The sequence below is a fragment of the Phascolarctos cinereus genome, unplaced genomic scaffold, assembly GCF_003287225.1.
Source record: "Phascolarctos cinereus isolate Bilbo 61053 unplaced genomic scaffold, phaCin_HiC Scaffold_5;HRSCAF=322, whole genome shotgun sequence".
NCBI lineage: Eukaryota > Metazoa > Chordata > Mammalia > Diprotodontia > Phascolarctidae > Phascolarctos > Phascolarctos cinereus.
Window position 1 is genome coordinate 175,566,371 of NW_027555958.1, and position 17,966 is coordinate 175,584,336.

The 17,966-nt window shown below is 33.7% G+C and overlaps 1 protein-coding gene across 3 annotated transcripts in view; it reads right to left on the minus strand.

Moving 5' to 3' along the window:
* Nucleotides 1–3,046: 3,046 nt before the first annotated feature.
* CASP8AP2 (caspase 8 associated protein 2) overlaps nucleotides 3,047–17,966 on the minus strand; it is a 46,386-nt gene continuing 31,466 nt past the window's right edge. For 2 of the 3 annotated variants that reach the window (XM_020963067.2, XM_078155238.1), the window contains exons 7-11: nucleotides 10,682–12,852; nucleotides 6,348–9,435; nucleotides 5,433–5,532; nucleotides 5,009–5,061; nucleotides 3,047–3,786 (exon numbers count right to left, since the gene is read on the minus strand). In XM_020963067.2, coding sequence (XP_020818726.1) covers nucleotides 3,783–3,786; nucleotides 5,009–5,061; nucleotides 5,433–5,532; nucleotides 6,348–9,435; nucleotides 10,682–12,852 — 5,416 coding nt within the window. In that variant the 3' untranslated portion in view covers nucleotides 3,047–3,782. Of the gene's footprint in view, nucleotides 3,787–5,004; nucleotides 5,062–5,432; nucleotides 5,533–6,347; nucleotides 9,436–10,681; nucleotides 12,853–17,966 lie in introns of those variants that run through there. The other variant, XM_020963069.2, reaches the window with a different exon arrangement.

Genomic DNA, 17,966 nt, shown 5'->3' on the forward strand with positions numbered 1-17,966 from the left:
TCCCACCCTTCCTTCACCCCTCCCCAAAATGGCAAGCAATCTGATATAGGCTATTCTTGCACAATCATATTAAACATATTTCCACATTAGTCATGTTGTGAAAGAAGAATCAGAACAAACGGAAAAAAACACAAAAAATAAAAAATAAAGAGAAAATAGTATGCTTCCATCTGCATTCAAACTCCATAGCTCTTTTTCTGGATGTGGACAGCACTTTCCATTATGAGTCCTTTGGAGTTGTCTTGGATCCTTGCATTGCTAAGAAGAGATGAGTCTATCAAAATCAGTCATTGCACATTGTGGCCATTACTGTGCAGAATGTTCTAGGAGCTCATTTTCAAAAAATTAATGCACATTAAATAGCTAATCTGATTTTTTTTTAAAAATGGGAAACAGAATTATTCATATCAAAAATGAAAGAGTGCTTATAATAACTGAAAAATAGAGGAAATTATCAGAAACTATTTTGCCCAGTTATATGTTAACAAAACTGATAAGAAGAAATATATGACTATTTACAAAATACAAAATTCCCAGATTAACAAAAGAAGAAACAGACCACTTAGGGTAATCAAATATCAGAAAAAGATATTGAATAAGCCATAAATGAACTCCCCTAAAAAAAACCTAGGACCAGATAGATTTATAAGCAAATCCTACCAAACATTCAAAGAACAATTAATTCTAAAACCACATAAACTATGTGGAAATAAGATGGTATGACTTCCATACTCATTCTATGATACAAATAATAGTCTAGACACCTAAACCAGGAAGAAGCAGAACAGTAAAAGAAATGTACAGACCAACAGCCTTAATGAACACTGATGAAAAATTTTAAAATAACATATTAACAAGGAGGACAATCTGAATATTAGAAAAACTATACATTGACCAGGATGAGTTTATGTCAGGAATTCCAGGTTTGTTCAATGTAAAGAAACATGATAAATATATTAAGCAATGTTAATAATCTAAATAACAAAAATCTTATCAACAGATACTGGAAAGGCTTTTGACAAAACCCAACACTCATTTCTATTAAAAAATCTAGAAATCATAGGAATAAATGGGCCTTTTCCTTAACACTTAAATAGTATATATATAAATCCAAGAACAAACATATTTAATGGTGAAAAGTAAAAGGCCTGTCCAATAAGACCAATGGCAAAGCAAAGCTGCCCACTATCACTACTACAATTTAATAATGCTAAATGCTAGCTGTAACAATAAAGCAAGAAAAAGGAATAGAAGAAATAAGAACAAAAAGTAAATAAAATTATCATTTTCTGCAGATGCTATAACAGTGTACTTAGAGAAACCAAGAGAATCAACTAAAAACTAACTGAAATAGAACTTTTTAAAAGATGCAGGACAGAAGATAAATCCATATAAACCACTAGCATTCCTACTTATGACCAACAAAACCCAGCAAGAAGGGCTAGAAAGAGAATTGTATTCAAAGTAAATACAGAAGCTATAAAATACTTGTGAATGTATCTTCCAAAATTCGCCCAGGGATGATTTGAATGTAACTATAAAATGCTTTTGCAGAAATGTGACAGACCTAATTAAGTGAAGGAATATTAAATGTCATGGACAGTTTGAGATAATACAACACAAATTTACTTAGTCAGAGCTGTATCAATCAAACTAGTATTTTACAGACCTAGAAAAAAAAAACAAAATTCATACAGAAGAACAGAAGGTCAAGAATTACAAGGTAATAATGAAAAAAGAAGTGGGAAGGAAGGGTATCTATTAGTACTAGATCTCCAATGTACTACAAAGCAATAATCATAAAGATGACTTGGCAGTGGTCAAAAGAAAAGAGAGCTTGATCAATAGAACAGATCAGATATACAACATTCAGAAGCAAACAAATACCACAGCATGATGTAAAATACTCTCAAAGACTTCAAGTACTGAGGAAAGGACTTACTATCTGACAAAAAAATTCTAGGAAAATTAGATAGTAGTTTGAAAGGAATTAGGTTAAGACCAACATCTCACACCAAACACCAAAATAACTTCCAAATGGATATACAACTTAAGATACAAAAAGTCGTATCATAAATTAGAGAACCAAGAAAATTACCTATAAGATTTATTGATAAGGGAAGAGTTTCTAAAAAAAATAAGTGATAAAAGATCATGTAAAACAGACAAGGCTTTTACACAAACCAATCTAGTAAAAATTAGAAGGAAATATGCAAATGGGAAAATCTTTGCAACAAGATTCTTGGATAAAGATCTCATTTTCAAAATACATAAGAAGCTGATTGAGAAATTTATAAGACTAAGAGCCATTCCCCAAAAGATACACGGTCAAAGGATATAAAAAGGCAGTTTTCAAAGGAAGAAGTGAAAGCTATCAACAATCATATGAAAATAAAATAAAATGTTCTGAATCACTGGAGAAATGCAAATTAAAGAAATTTTGAGGTTATCAAACCTATCAGATTTACAAAGATGGCAAAAAAGGAAAATGACAAATGAGGGGCAAGGGGGCAGGAATGCGCACTATTGGTATAGTTATGAATTGGCGCCATTATTCTGGAAAGTAATTTGGAACCATACCCAGAAAGTTACCATACAGTGTATACCCAACCACCCAGACAGAGCACTAAAAGGCCTATGCTCCAAAGAAATCAAAGAGGAGGAGCAGCTAAGTAACACAAGGGATAAAGCACCGGCCCTGGAATCAAGAGGACCTGAGTTCAGCCTCAGACACATGATACATACTAGCTGTGTGACCTTAGGAAAGTCACCTTAACACACAGACTGCCTCACCAAAAAAGCAAAAAAAAAAAAAAATCAAAGAGGAAAACAATCTATGTGCACAAAAATATTTATAGAAGCTCTTTTTTGGTAACCCAAAATTGGAAACTAATGAGGTATCCTCCCACTGGGAATGGTTAAAAATTGTGGCACAAAAATATAATGCAATATTTTGTCATAAAATAATTTTGTGCAAAAGCTACCAAAATTCATAGAGAAAGTGTGTATAATTAAGCACATTCTAAAGAAGTAATAAAAACTCAAACAACTTTCCAGGTTTTATTTTGTCACATTACTGTTACAGTAATCAAACTTAAATTATACCAAAAAAAATTTGTACAGTTAAAAATCTTTGGCTAGGCAAAGCCATATATGTATGTGTATATATATATATATATATATATATATGTACACCCACACACACACTCACAAAACAAGGGTTTTTATACATCCATACATAGATTTATATATATTTACAGAAACATTTTAAAGAGTTTTTACAATTTACCAAAATAAGAGGAGACATAAGCAGAAGCATGAAAAAACTGATATAAAACTATAAATACATTTGTAGTTAAAAATCCAAACCCCATGAAACTGGGGGTAGTGGGCTGGAGTTTCAGTTGTGTTGTTATTTTGAAAAATCAAAGGCAAACTTTTTATACAATCAAAGTGGTGTTGCTTACATTTTTATACAGATATGGGCATTTTAACATATTAGAAAATAACTATGCCACAAAAACATGTAAATTACTCAGCTAGAACCATAAAAAAAAAATAACAACCTGACTTATATCAGGTTTATTTGTCACTGAAATAACTAAAAAATTGAATTGAGTCAGTCAATGAATGGAAAAAAATATAGAAATGCCACAGAGGGATTAAAGCCTCCTTTTTTAAAAAAAGTCCACAGACTTTTCAGTAGATTTATTTAAAGTATGAGGATTTTGAACTTCCATGTAGTACAAAGTGTCAACTATGACTCCAAGGAATTCAGCAAATTATCTGTAAAGCAAGGAAGAGGCTAAATATTAATATCCTATCTTTCTGATACTCAAATTTCTTACAGGGTGGATCTTTTGAATAGACAGATAATGGATAATAGATAATGGCACTGAATTTAGGAGCTGAAAAGGCCAACTTTACAATTCAAATTTTTTACTCTGTTGTCACGAAGAGACTATAATGAGACTAACAATATTTGAGAAAATATAAGCCAGTCTAAAATTGTAATAATGCAATAAGAACAAAGTAACATAATAGCCCAACTGTAGCCAAATTTAAGTCTAAAATACAAAATCAGCTTAAATTGCAATATCATAATTATAATTTTCTAAATAATGAGTATCAATTCTAAAATTAAAATAGTTTAACAAACATTATTATATGTTTACAAATGAATGTAATATGTACTTTCAGATAACATCTAACTAATAATGAAAACTCAAAGGTCAAGAGAGATTTTCAAAATAACTTTTGGTGCAGGCCTGTGATTTACTGGGGTGGGGAGATCCTCAGAGAGAAAACTCATTGTCCTAATGCAGTTCTCCAACTCTTCTACTACTTAAAATCTTAAGAGTATTTCCTGGGGCATTGTGAATTTAAGTTAATTGACCACAGTCACAAAGCCAGCTTATACGAGAGGGAGTACTTGAATCCATGTCTTCCTGGCTCTCTCTTTATCCACTACTGCATGTTACTTCTGAATAAATCAGAATAAATCTTGCAAAAATCTTGACAACTTTGTGCCAAATACAAACCATAACAGACTTTTAACAGTTCCTTAGAAATCTCTCCAAAATCAGTATGAAAGGATATATACTCAATTTTATAACAAACACATTTTTAACTGTCAGTTGTTCTGTTTAACCTTTCACAAATTCAATTTTATTTTCTGAACCAGGGGTGTCAAATTTAAATAGAAACAGAGGCCACTAATGCATACATAAGGATCTTTGCAGTCTGCATAATGATTTAATTTTAAATGCTTCATTATCTGCTTTACTTTATTTTTATTTATCTTATTAAGTATTTCCCAATTTCATTTCAAAATGGTTCAGACCCTACTTGGAAATGTTGCAGGCTGTCTATTTGACACCTCTGTTCTAAACTACTTTTGGAAGTAGTTTGTAAACTACTTTTGGGAATTTATGCAGCAAGTCAGTCATTCTGAACAGAGAAACTGCTGAAAAACTCAGTCTGAAGACTGTCAAGAAGCATTAACTACCTGCATTTCAACTTTTCAAACAGCTTCATTAATTGCTGGAATCTTTCTGAAACCTGAAAAATTAAAAAAAGCATTTTAATACCCAAGATTTCAGTAACAACTGCAATTTTTATTAAAATTTCATAAGATGCCATGATCTCATCTCTAAGTTTGACATTTACTATAAGGGCATGAATTTCCTCATGTGCAAAATGAAACTACTTGTTCCACTGATTTCCAGAGTATTTGTGAGGATCACATGAGATAATATATGTGGTAGTATTTTGTGAAACCATAAAGTGCTATTATCAATATCAGGTGGTAGGAAAGTTATTAATAGTAAGGTCAACTGATGGGTACACATGTGTCATAATTAATAAATGTGAATTTGTGCATTTATGGTCACAAAATTAATGAGATACAGTAAGAACAAAATTTAAGATACCTGATTTGGGCTTTTATTCAACTTGGTAGCTAGGAAAGTAAAAGTTTTTGCTGATGGTCCTCTTTTCTGACACTCCAACAGAATTTCCCTGTCATCATCTCTAAGGGAAAAAAACAAATATTATTTTGCTTATATACATCAGATTAGAGGAATACTACCAATATAATGAATTTAAAATGTCTGTGTACATTTAGTCATAGCTCTAGGTTCCAGGAATATAAGTTAGCACCCTATAGGCATTCTGATTCCCCCAAATAACAGAAAATTGCATGAGAAGACTTACTACTATACATAGGAACTCATGCTCTGACAATAGTGATTTAACTAGCTGTATGACCCTGTAAAAGTTAACTTAACCTGTCATCTTCATTTTCCTCATCTGTAAAATGAAGATAATCATACCTTAAGGGATTGTTGTGTGAATCAATGAGACAATATATACAAAGGACTCTATAAACCTTTAAGTACTAGATAAATGTTAGTTAACATTATTATGTTATAAAAAAAACCTGTCTTTTTTAATTTCACAATTCAAAACAAATATATGAGAGCTTACGAATGAATAGCACTTGGAGGTGCACCATTAGCTACAGCTGAAATACAAGCACTTACATTTGAAAAATAATTGTCAGTGATAAATTCTAGAAGTTTTACCCCCTAAAATGAATGATCTTACAATAAGCCATTCCACACTAGAGGAATGCATTAGTCACTGGTATAAACCCCACTACTCTGCCTACTTTAGGTATAATACTGACTCCTTTGGAAGTATACCCTTCAACTGTGTGGAGAGGAAAGTATAATGGCATGGTTCTCTCTTCCCAAATACATTAACTGTATAGTTAAGAATTCCCAATCTCTGAAAATACAGTTTTAAAATATACATATATTAAAATATCACATAGAACACCTTACCTCGTCCATGAAATCACAACTTCTCCCTTTTTTTTAATAACATTCTTTGCTGAAAGACTTGTAGGAGAGGGAAAGGTTGATGATGAGGCATCTTTATTCTCTGGCATTGCTTTTTTCTTATTAGATGTCTTTTGGTGAGCTGCATCACTGTCTTCAGAACTTTCAGTACTTTTGTTTTCTTCACTGGATAATTCAGTTTCAATTCTTTGTTTTTTAGTGGAATAATTGAGATCAGAATGGTTTTTTCGCTTTTTCTGCATGTTTGTTGAAACTCCATTGCATTCTAAATGATCCGTATTTAATGCAGATTCTAATCTAATATTATCCTTACTTAATACACTCTCACTAGGAGGATCTACTGTCAAATCAATATATGTGCTCTCAACAATACATTCCAAATGTTCATTTGTCAGATGTTCCTCTTCTTTTCTACTATTATCTTCATCTAAACTTGTCACAGGCAAAGCAGACTCACTCTCATTTACTTTACTATCATTTGAAGTTTCTTCTGTTAAATCAATGAATATATCTTTTGCAACATGCTGTAAAGGCTCACGTGTAATTCTATCTTGATCCAATCTGTTTGCTGGACATTCCAAATGATCAATGTTTAAAATGGAGTCTGCTGCAAGTTTCCCTAGATTTTCAATCTCAACGGAAGAAGGCTTTGTTAAGTCTACATATGAGCTCTCAACACTACACTCTACGTGCTGTGGAACTTCCACAATTGTAGGCAACTCTTTGATGCTTTCGGGAACCTTTGGTTCCCACATTTGATTCAATTCAAAACATTCACCTACAATTTCACTTTTGTGATCTGCTTTATCTGATGGGTCTTTAAATAACTCATATATATCAGGAACTTGTGTTTGTATAATAGAACTCTGATTGTCACTACCCAAATTATCAGTATTTACATTTCTCTTAGAATTTTCTGATTCTTCCACAGACTGAATTGTAGAGTTCTGACAAGAGATACTTTTTTCTGCAGTTCCATTGGTTTCCTTCTCCACTTCATGTAAAGATATTGCAGACTGTTCACTTGTTTTATTTTGGTCAAGACCTGACGTGGAAGGTGGTACTGCATGCCGAATTTTAACAATGAAATGATCGTTGGATTTCTCCATTATGACAGCTTGCATTGGTAAGTTAGGATGATACTGAAAGCCAGGAGCAACAGGCCTGCTTGTCCATGATGATGAACAGCTTGATCTACTGCTTGAATTATCAGACTCCAAGGCTAAATGAATATCTTGTTCAGTGGCATCTTCTTCTTCAAGTAGTGCATCTTCACTAAAATGGGCACTAATAACTTCTTCAGGAGTTGAACTTGATGAAGTTTCAGGCTTTAGAAAACTAAGATGACCATCTGACTTCAGAGGTGATGGTACTGTTAGAGAGACTGCTAAATCTTCAAGAAGAATTGAAGAAATGCAGGACTTACTCTTTTCTGAATTACATGCATTCTCTTTACTCAAAGCTACACAAGTAGAAACCTCAAACATACAACTTTCATCTAGTACATCAGGATGAACTGGCAACTGAAGTCTGGATGAAAGAGATGGAGTCTTTTCAAATGATGAGGAAGACCAATTAAGATCAACAATTGTTTTAAGACTTGGAGAAGACACTCCTGAAACTTCTTCTATATGACAACCTGGGATAAGCTCACTCTTCTGACTCCCTAAAGGATGTTTTTCTGGTGTCTTCAATTCCCATTGACACTTTTCAATACAGTTAACACTCTGATCCAAAAGATCAGAACCTTGCAACAAACTTTTAAATATTTCACCCATCTGGGCATCACTCACTAAATTAAAAGTCAGACTAGATGCCTGTTGCTCTGTAAGAATTTCAAAACTATGTTCTACTTTCTTATTCAAGTTTTTGGCTGTCTCTGCACTTTCTATTGTGTTTTCAGTAGTTTTTGTGGAAATCAGAGTACTCTGAAATTCATTTTGTTCTAAAGATGACACTTTGGATAAAGAGTCCTTTGTATTGTCTATAGAGGTATTTAAACATTTTTCAGTACTCTGTTTCACTGCATTGGGTCTGGGGATTTTTTGATCTTGGTAATGTGTTTTTTCAGGTTTCTGATGTCCCAGTGTTGATCTGTAGTCAACTGATTGCTCTGTCTGTTGGGATTTGACTTTCAAAGATCCTTTATTAGAATGATTCACATTCTCTCTCTGACTAATTGAGTATTTTGATTTATCTTTATTTGCCACGTCAAGTTTGCCTTCATCACTGTCACTTCCCAAACTTATGGAATCACAGAATTTTATCAAAATCTTCTTCAGTTTCGAAAACAAATAATCCAGCTGCTCTTCTACAAACTTCCACAACTTCTTTTTCATATCTGGCAACTGCTGTTCAAATAAACGATTGACTATGCCATTCTTTTTAACCTGCCTAAGTTTAGATTCTATAACATCACAGAGACTTTGTTGCAAAGTATCCACTGACTTAGATATCTTAGACATATTCAAGTATTTGATCAGTGATGTAAAATTCAAAATTGCAGATTCAATAATCCGTTGAAATTGTTGTAGTGAAAATTTTATCTTAAACTTCATATAATTTTTCCTAACATGTTTTCTTATAACTTTTAGCATTTGCATAACCTCTTGAACAGAAGAGGGCTCAACAATAATCTGAACTATCTTTTCCAGGCAAGAAGTACTCACTGTTTTTCCTTTATTTTCTGTCTTTGAAAACTTAGTAGAATCATTTGATAGTTTATCCTTCTTGTTCTTGATTTGATGGACTTTGACAGAAACTTTATTTCCAGTGCCTTCATCCAAATGTGTAGTGCTACTTTTTCTGATTTGGGGACTATTATTTGTGCTCTGTGCTTCAGCAGAAGTTCTTGGTTTGGCATTTTTATTATTTTCAAAATTTCTTTGTGGTTTAGATCTTTCACTATCACTTACAATTTCTCCTTCTTCAAGTTCATCTGAAGACAAATCTGTGTCAGGGTTTATTTCTGAACATTTATCAGGTTTGCAAACTGGCTTTTGATTTTCTTTGTTGAGTTCATTTGATAAATTCTTAGAGGGAGAGCTAACAATGTTTGCTGGAACCAAATCTATAAAAAGAAAAGTTTAAGAAACAGTTTAATATCAGTAACCTAAATGTAGTTTTAAAAAAATTTTTAAATATTTAGTCATTTCCCAATATTTTTTAAAATCAGGATCTGCCTATTTAGTACATATCATTGGTCTTTAGGAGCATAAAAATATGCTATTCACTAGGTACAGGTGCTAGTAGAAATTGCTTTGTATATAAATGCATTAACAAATATCTAGAATGTCTAAGTAGAACCTATATCAAATTGCATACCATCTTAGGGAGGGGGGAGGAGAGAGGGGGATAAAATTTAAAACTCAAAATCTTATGGAAGTGAATGTTGAAAACTAAAAATAAACAAATTAATTATGCGTTTATTTTTAAAAATTATTAACTAATCAGAGTTGATTGCTACCCCCAGGAACACCAACTCTTCCCAGGACACATAACTGGTGAGTGGGTTCCATGCTCTTTGGCATTCTAGAATTACTTACCCCTTTTAATAATTACATGCCAGCATGATTAATAAAATGATTATTTTAGAAAAAACCAAATATTTAATTAAGCGATTCTATAGTTTAAGTATGTAGTTACTCTTTATTATTTGTAGGCCCATCATCCACAACTTGATTTATCTCTGGCATATTTTGCCTATAATCTCTTGATGACACTTCCACTTATACTCTATACCTACTTAACTCCACTGGTGCCTCATCCTTGTTATAGTGTGCTCTTATTTTATGTGTTGCCTGTTTTTCCTAAACAGCACCTTAAAGAAAAAGAGATAAGAAGTTCCCACTCCTAGTTATGGTACCAAGAAAAACTTTGTAAATTAACATACTTAAGTATCACACAAATAGCAAAACAGTGCAAGAAAGGGTGATGAGGGCAGGTATGAAGTAAATAGGGCAGTACCGGTAACAGGAAGAAATTAATTCAAATCCTATCATCTTTCACACAAGCTATGTGACTAGGAACATATAACTTGGATAAAAGGATTATAGATTTAGAGCAGGAAGAGACCTTAGAAGCTTTCTAATCCAATTCCTTCATTTTATGGCTGAGGAAACTAAGGACCAGAGGGGTCAAGTGACTTGCCCAGAGTCACAGAGCCAGTATGTTTCAGAGGCAGCACTTTAACTCAAGTCTTCGTGACTTTGAGATTTGCTCTCATGCTACTAGGCCACGCCGTAAAGTACCAATCCAATAAATATGTTTATACAGTTTATAGTTTTAAAATAGAGTAAAACAAAATAAGCAATTACCCTTATGGTTGTTTTTTAACACTGGAACTCTGCCTGGGCTTTCCATCCTTAGAATTTTAGCTGCAGGACGAACTGGGCTATTCAGTGGACTGATGACGTTTGGAATAGGTCTCATATGATTTAGATCAATGCTCATAACAGAATTTTCATCATCATGGTACTCTGAGTTTGTTTCTCCAACTTCTATTCTATTGTCCATATTCATTTGAAGATAACGTTCTAAGTTTTGCTTGGGTAAACACAGTTCCACATTACAAGCATTATTCTCAACAACAGGTATAGCTTCAATGGATGGCTTAGACTTAGAGTCATCATGGATCTTTGATGAGACTGTTGAAATAATGGGATGTTTTCCAGTTGGAAGCTTTAGACTGTTCTCACCAGTATCAGTCACCTCCACTGAAGGGTTTGACTTAATACTATTATTTTCAGGAACAACAGAGGGGTCTAATTCATCATTGCTTACATTCTCCAATTCCAAGCCAACACTGCAGGGAACAGTTACATGTAGTACATCCATTAAAACAGGAGCTGCATTATCATTCATTGTTTCTAGCACTTCCATTTGTGGCTGAAGTAGTGATTCTTTACTAGAAACAGGCAAGTCACAAGATTTTACTAAAGAATCATTTGCATTCTTTATTTTGTTTTCAGAAATGTCGAATTTGGATTTGGAGCCTGCCAGTATAACATCATTTTGTTCTAGTAACCATGACTTGGTTTCTTCTTTACAATCAGAATTCATAGACACTGGTACTTTTACTGGTTTTGCCTGCAATGAAGTATCAGAAGCATGTCTGTCACTGGATTTAAGGGTATTGTTTATTTTAATCTTATCTTCCTCGCCCAGAAATTGCTTTTTAGCAGGAGAAAGAGTTAAATTTAATTTTTCCATAAAACTTAACTTTAGGTTACTTTTTGTTTCATTCTGGCCATTTTCAACTTTCTTCAGTTCTTTCCTATCTCTTCCTTCAGACATTTCTTCAACCTTTGAAACTTCATTTTTGTCATTTTGTTCATTCCTTCTCTTTGAATCAATAATAATTTTCTTAATTTCTTTTTCAGTCTTTTGTAAATGTTCCACAGGCATTTTTCTTTCACATCGGGTATGTCTGTATTCATGGCTTTCTTTCTCTCTTTTCCTTTTATCTTCAGTTCTATGCCTTTCTGTTTTTGAATATGTATGGTATTTAGTATCATCTTCCTTGGAGTCAAAGTATTTGTGTGTCCTACTGCTTGAAACAGAAGGTGGAGACCTTTTGTCTTGAAATCCATAATCATTTATATTTCTATCTCTTTTAAATTCTGTTTCCCTTCCTCTTCTATCTTCTATATGGGGTTTAAATGATTTATGAAAACTTCTTCCTGTTTCATTCCATGAATGGGGAGGGGGTACTCTTTCAAATCTTCTCCACTGTTCATGATCCTTTACCATCAATTTGGATTTTGGATCAACTTTTCTATCATCTTTGTCATATGACCTAGGTTCTTTTCTATTTGAGTTCTGTGACCTTTCACTTAGCCTTTCTAGTCTTTCATCACTCTGAGAATCTAATCGAGTATGTGACCTTCCTTTAGGTGCCTCTTTTTCCCAGGAAGAGTTAATCCAGTCACTTCTATAATCTGAATCTGGGCTGCTTTTCAACTTTGAATTCTTATTTTCTGGCTTTGACTCAATTTTGCTACATTTATCACGAGGACCTTGTGGCCTTCGATCAACATCTATGTTTCTCTTTTCTCCATTTCCATTGCTATTGTGAAATAAGCCTTTTCTTATTCTATCAGCTCCCCTGTTATATTGTTCACAATTTTTTACTTCTTTTCTTCCTCTTCTACCATCATCATCTGAACTATCTTCCAGGACCTGATTATGCTGATTTGACCAAATGCCACCATTGTAACGTTTTTCAGCAGATGTAGGTAAATGTGAAGTGCTTCTTTTTTCACACTGTGGTTTAACTTCTTTTTCCTGGTTTGGTGATAAAGTGCTATGATGTACATCTTTGGAAGAGTCATTTTTCACTCGATGATCAGCCTTGGGACTATCATCTAACCGTGGAGATCTGAACTTGAGGTCTTTTGTTTTAGCTGTATCTGAGGATCTTGAATTTGCTGATCCTGGAGGGCTGACTCTCGAGTGATTATTTCGAAAATGTGGAAATTCTGAAAGTCTGTTTAGAAAATAGAGATGATTAGAAGAGAAAAATTACTTGTATATACAGCAACATTATATTTCACACAAATCTGAATTGGCAAAGTCTATTTTTCTTTGGTTAAGAGAACAATAAATTACAATATTTAACTGTATGTATCAGTTTTCAAATCATGCAGCTCTGTCTGTCCCCTTAATTTTCCTTCCTTCCAACTTCTGCAAAGATTCTTAGTCTCAATCTTTCCCCAACAGCCACCATATAAGTTCTCCTCCTCCTCCTCTCCAGATATACTATGTTTATAAACTCTTCTACCCTCCTATCTTGCACACAAAAACCTTAGTTTTACTTCTTCTGTAGCATGAATTATGTGCTTTTCTTGCACCTATGCACCCCAACTCCCACCTCCAAGTAAAGGAACAGATTTACTGGAACTCTGATGGTCATTAGTGACATTCATTCAAAAACCATGCAGTAAAAGTACCTACTATGTTTAAAAACAATACTAGGAACTGAGATATAATTAAGATACAGTGCCTACCCTGAGGGAGCTCATAATGCAGCAAGGTGAATATCACACATATAAATACATGCAGTAAATAAAAATTATACAACCAAACAGAATACAAAAATAGTATGAGTGCTATGTGAGGTCAGAAAAAGATCATTACACTGTAATAACAGATATAGAGCTAAGTACCCCAAAGGAGCTAGTTATGAGACAATCACAATAATGTAAATGAAAAGAACACTGAAAGACTTCAGAACTCTGACTACCACAGAGTTAACTACAGAGGACCCGACAATGAAATACATCTTCCAGCTGTCTGGAGAGAGGTAAAGAGGAAAGCATATATTTTCATACATGGCCGATGTGTCATTTGTTACAAGAGGAAATTCTATTGGAGTTAGGGGTGAAGGTTTGGGGGTGGGTGGGAAGTAGGAAGTAGATTATTGGGAAATAATAATAGAAAAAAAGTATCAACAGGACATTTAAACTGGGGGCTGAAACTGTGGTTTCATTGATATGGAAAACTGAGATGAAGAAACTCTCTATCAATGAAGCTTATCACACCTCTGCAATTTGCTCAGAGCAGTAACAAGTTAAGCAACTTGACTAACCTCATACAGCCAGTATATATCAGAGGAGGGACTTCAGCCTCAGCCTTCCTGGATCTGAGGCCAGGATTCATTATGTGACACTGCCTCTTAAAACATTTAAAAAGGGGTGAAAATAAGGGAAAAAAACCCAAAATATCATTACTGATTGGGGGAAAACCAGAGAAAGGTTCCTCGAAAAGGTAAAATCTGAGCCAAAAGTGGCAATATAAGTAGTATTATAAGAGGTTTCCAAAAGTAGGGAACTACATATGGAAAGTTATAATCTAAGGCAGAAAAACACTGGATATGTAGGAGGAATGGTGATTATTTCAATTTAGCTCGAACTCAACATTTATGGATGATAGCATAACCAAAGTACAGTAAAGTAAGAAGGTACCAGACAGCTGACAGCCTTGAAAGACAGTTTAATATAGAGTTTATTCAAATGGCAATAAGTATTTTGAGTGGGATCAAAGTCATCAGATCTTCTTTTTTGCCTGAATTTTTACCCATCCTCAACTCAAATCCCACCCCTTCATAAAGCTTTCCTTGATTCTCCTTGTCAAAAAGAATTTTCTCACAAGATTTCACAATGTACTTTCAATTATACCACTCTAAAGCATGTATGTATTGTAGTTATTTGTATGTAGGTAATTTTCTTAGAAGACTGTAAACATGCAAACAAGGATCTGAAATTTCTACCTCTGTCAACACCTAACACAATGCTCTGCTTATACTAGGCATTTAATAAATACTTGCTGAATTTAAATAAAGCTGAAAATAAATCTGGCTATAATATGAAAGATGAACCAAAGAGAGAAGAGACTACAAGGAAGCAGACCTGATAGAAGGCTACTGTAATAGTGAGGATCCATAATAGGATGATAGCAGTGGAAAGAAAAGGATTGGTTATGAGAAGTATTGGGGAGGTGGAATCAATATGACTTTGCAAATGACTAGACATGAGAAGTGAGAGAGGATTCAATGACCATAGGTTTAAAAAACGTGAAGGGACATCTAGTCCAATTCCCACCAACATCATAAATCCCATCTATAACATCCTAGACATCCTAGGTCTGATGACCTCTGGCAATGGAGAACTCATCTTGAGGCAGTCATATGGCAGCACAATAAATATCAAGATATACATTATGGATGACTGAGTGGAGAGTTTCAAGGAGGTAAGGAGGCAGAATGGTACAATGGAAAGGACACTGACTCTGGAATCAGAGGACCTGAGAGCAAAATCTCACTTCAGAAGACTGCTACCTAAGGGACCTTTGGCAAGTCACAACCTCCATGAGCCTCAGTTCACTCAGATGTAAAATAAGGGGCTTAGACTAGATAACCACTGAAGTCCCTTCGAGCTATAAAACTATGATCCTGTGATCCTATGATCCTAAGCAGAAATAAATACCACTGAAAGAATTTTTGAACATGTTGAGTGTGAGTTGCTGCCAGAAGATAAGAGATTTCCAGTAGACATTCAGAATTGCAAGTCTGAAAATTCAGAGTAGAACTGCAAAGAGAAAAAGTTTAGAAGAGAAATGAGTGACATAGAGAAAGACTAGACTAGAGAGATAAAGCAACTAAGAGAATAAGTTAGAATGGAAAACAAAGAAAGAAAATTAAACAGGTGGGAATAAAGATTATTGAGGGCTGCAGAGAGATCGAGATAAATACTGAAAAAGGCCAATAAATGGGTCTGCAAATTAGGAAGTTAATGGTAATCCTTGAAGAAAAAGCAATTTAGAGAGAAAAGTATCAATGGAATTTAGATTACAAGAAGCTAAGAAAAGAGCTGAGAAAGCTAAACTTGGTGTACATAACTTTTCTAGGATTTTAGACATGCTGCAGATTAGAAAGGTCAAAGGATGCTTTCTTAGCATTAGGGATATTGTAGGTAGAAGAGAGGTGATAGAAAGACTGAAAATTCTGGATATAGAGGGGAAGACTGCTAAACCAATATTTTAGAGGAGGCAAGAGGGAACAGGATCAAGGGTCTAGGCAAAGAATTTAAAGAACATCAATTATCCTGAAACTGAAAGGAATGAGTAATAAGCCTCAGAAATGTTGAAGAGCAATAGAAAAGGCCAATGGAAACACTAATCCAAAGGCTATCTTCTCAAAGATAACAGATAAAAAAAGATGAAGCCAATTACACAAAATCAGGACACTATAATGAGTTGTATTGTATTTATAGTCTTCAACACTAAACACATTATATTAAGGTCTCAGAAAATTGCCAGTTCTCTGTAAAAAAAACAACCAATAAATTTTCATATTTACTTTTAAACAAGAAAATAAATGCTAAAATGTTTCCTAAAAAAAACCAATATTTATACATTTCTTTTAACTCTATATTTAAAACCCCAACCTACAAAGACCTCAAACTCAGGAATGAAACAAAAGATACTCAAGAAAATACACCATGGTCTTAAAAATAAAATTTCAGTACCATCTAAAAAGAAAAAAAAAGATAAGAGCCAAACGGGGAATGATCAAATAAATTGTGGCATAATGAGTACAATGGAATATAAGTCATAGTAATAAATGATAAATGTGAAGATTTCAATTAGATGAACTGATGACAAGAGAGTACACACAACCACAACATCATAAATGGTAAAAAGATCACTAAAAGAAAGCTTACCTCTTCTTTAATTTTTTTTTCTCTTGAAACTTTGCTTTTAATTTATTTTCCATTTTCAACATTCACTTTTATAAAATTTTGAGTTCTAAATTTATCCCCCTCCCTCCCTCCCCAAGATAACATGCAATCTGATCTAGGCTATACATGTAAAATCATCTTAAACATATTTCCACATTAGTCATGTTGTGAAAAAAGAATCAGAACAAAATGAAAAAACCATGAGAAAGAAAAAACAAACAACAAAAACAAAAAAAAGAGAAAATAGTATATGCTCCGATCTACATTCAGACTCCATAGTTCTTGCTCTAGATGTGGAAAATATTTTCATCATGATCAGAAAGTCTAACTCTTGAATAAATGAAAAACTAATAATGGTCTTGGAAAACAGATAATGAAATATGCCTCCCTCTTCTTAGTAGGAAGGCAGCGGTCAATGAGGGCAGGATGTTGGACACATTGTCAGACACCTTAGTGGTATTTTGTTTTCACTTGTTTTTCTTTGTTGTAAGGGAAGATTGAATTCAAGGTAGTGTAAAAATTACAGAAATGATCATGATTTAAAAAAAAAAAACAACCCAGCAACAAAACGGTGCTTTTTTTGAAGGAATTAAGTTGTTCCCTGGAGGGACCCAAAGATTCTATTGTTCAAACTTTACCCTAAATGTGTCATGAAATGGAAAAAGAGGAACTATCTATACAAACATCCACAACTACTCCATTTGTAGTAGCAAAAAGTTAGAAATAATCTAATAACTGAAAATGTCCATGACATATTAATGTAATGAAATATTTCACCATAAAAAGATACAGATGAAAATAAAGTGACAAAGTGAAATACACAGAACCACTACAGTATACATAATGCCTATAACAAAAAAGAAAAGAAAGCCAAAGACAGACTTGGAGAAAGATGATAGAAGTGATAGAGATGTTCTCAAAAGAACATCAAGTTTTTGGATTCATTTAAACCTCAATTCTACTACATTCAAATGTTATGATATAATATGTTGTGGGTTTTGTAGTCCTTACTTTGGAAGCTCATTTAATTATTTATTTTAGTTAATGGTTAAGTTTAAAATAAAACTTAAAAAAAAGAAATTCAATCTGTTAATCTGGCAGCATTAGACAAACTAAATGGGGGAGCAGAGAAACCTGAGACACAGACCAGTAAGGAAACTGCTACTACTGTCTAGGCATGAAAGTGCTATTGCTGTCTAGGTGATGGTGCTGGGAGGAGGATTCCCAAACCAAATAAAAATTACAGCTAAGTTATTCACTGCTTTAGACTATCTGTGCCATTGTGCCTTTCTATTAAAGTAAGTAATAAGAGGAGCAAAGAGCCATGAAACACATGATGGGGCTTTTGACAGCAGCACGGTCT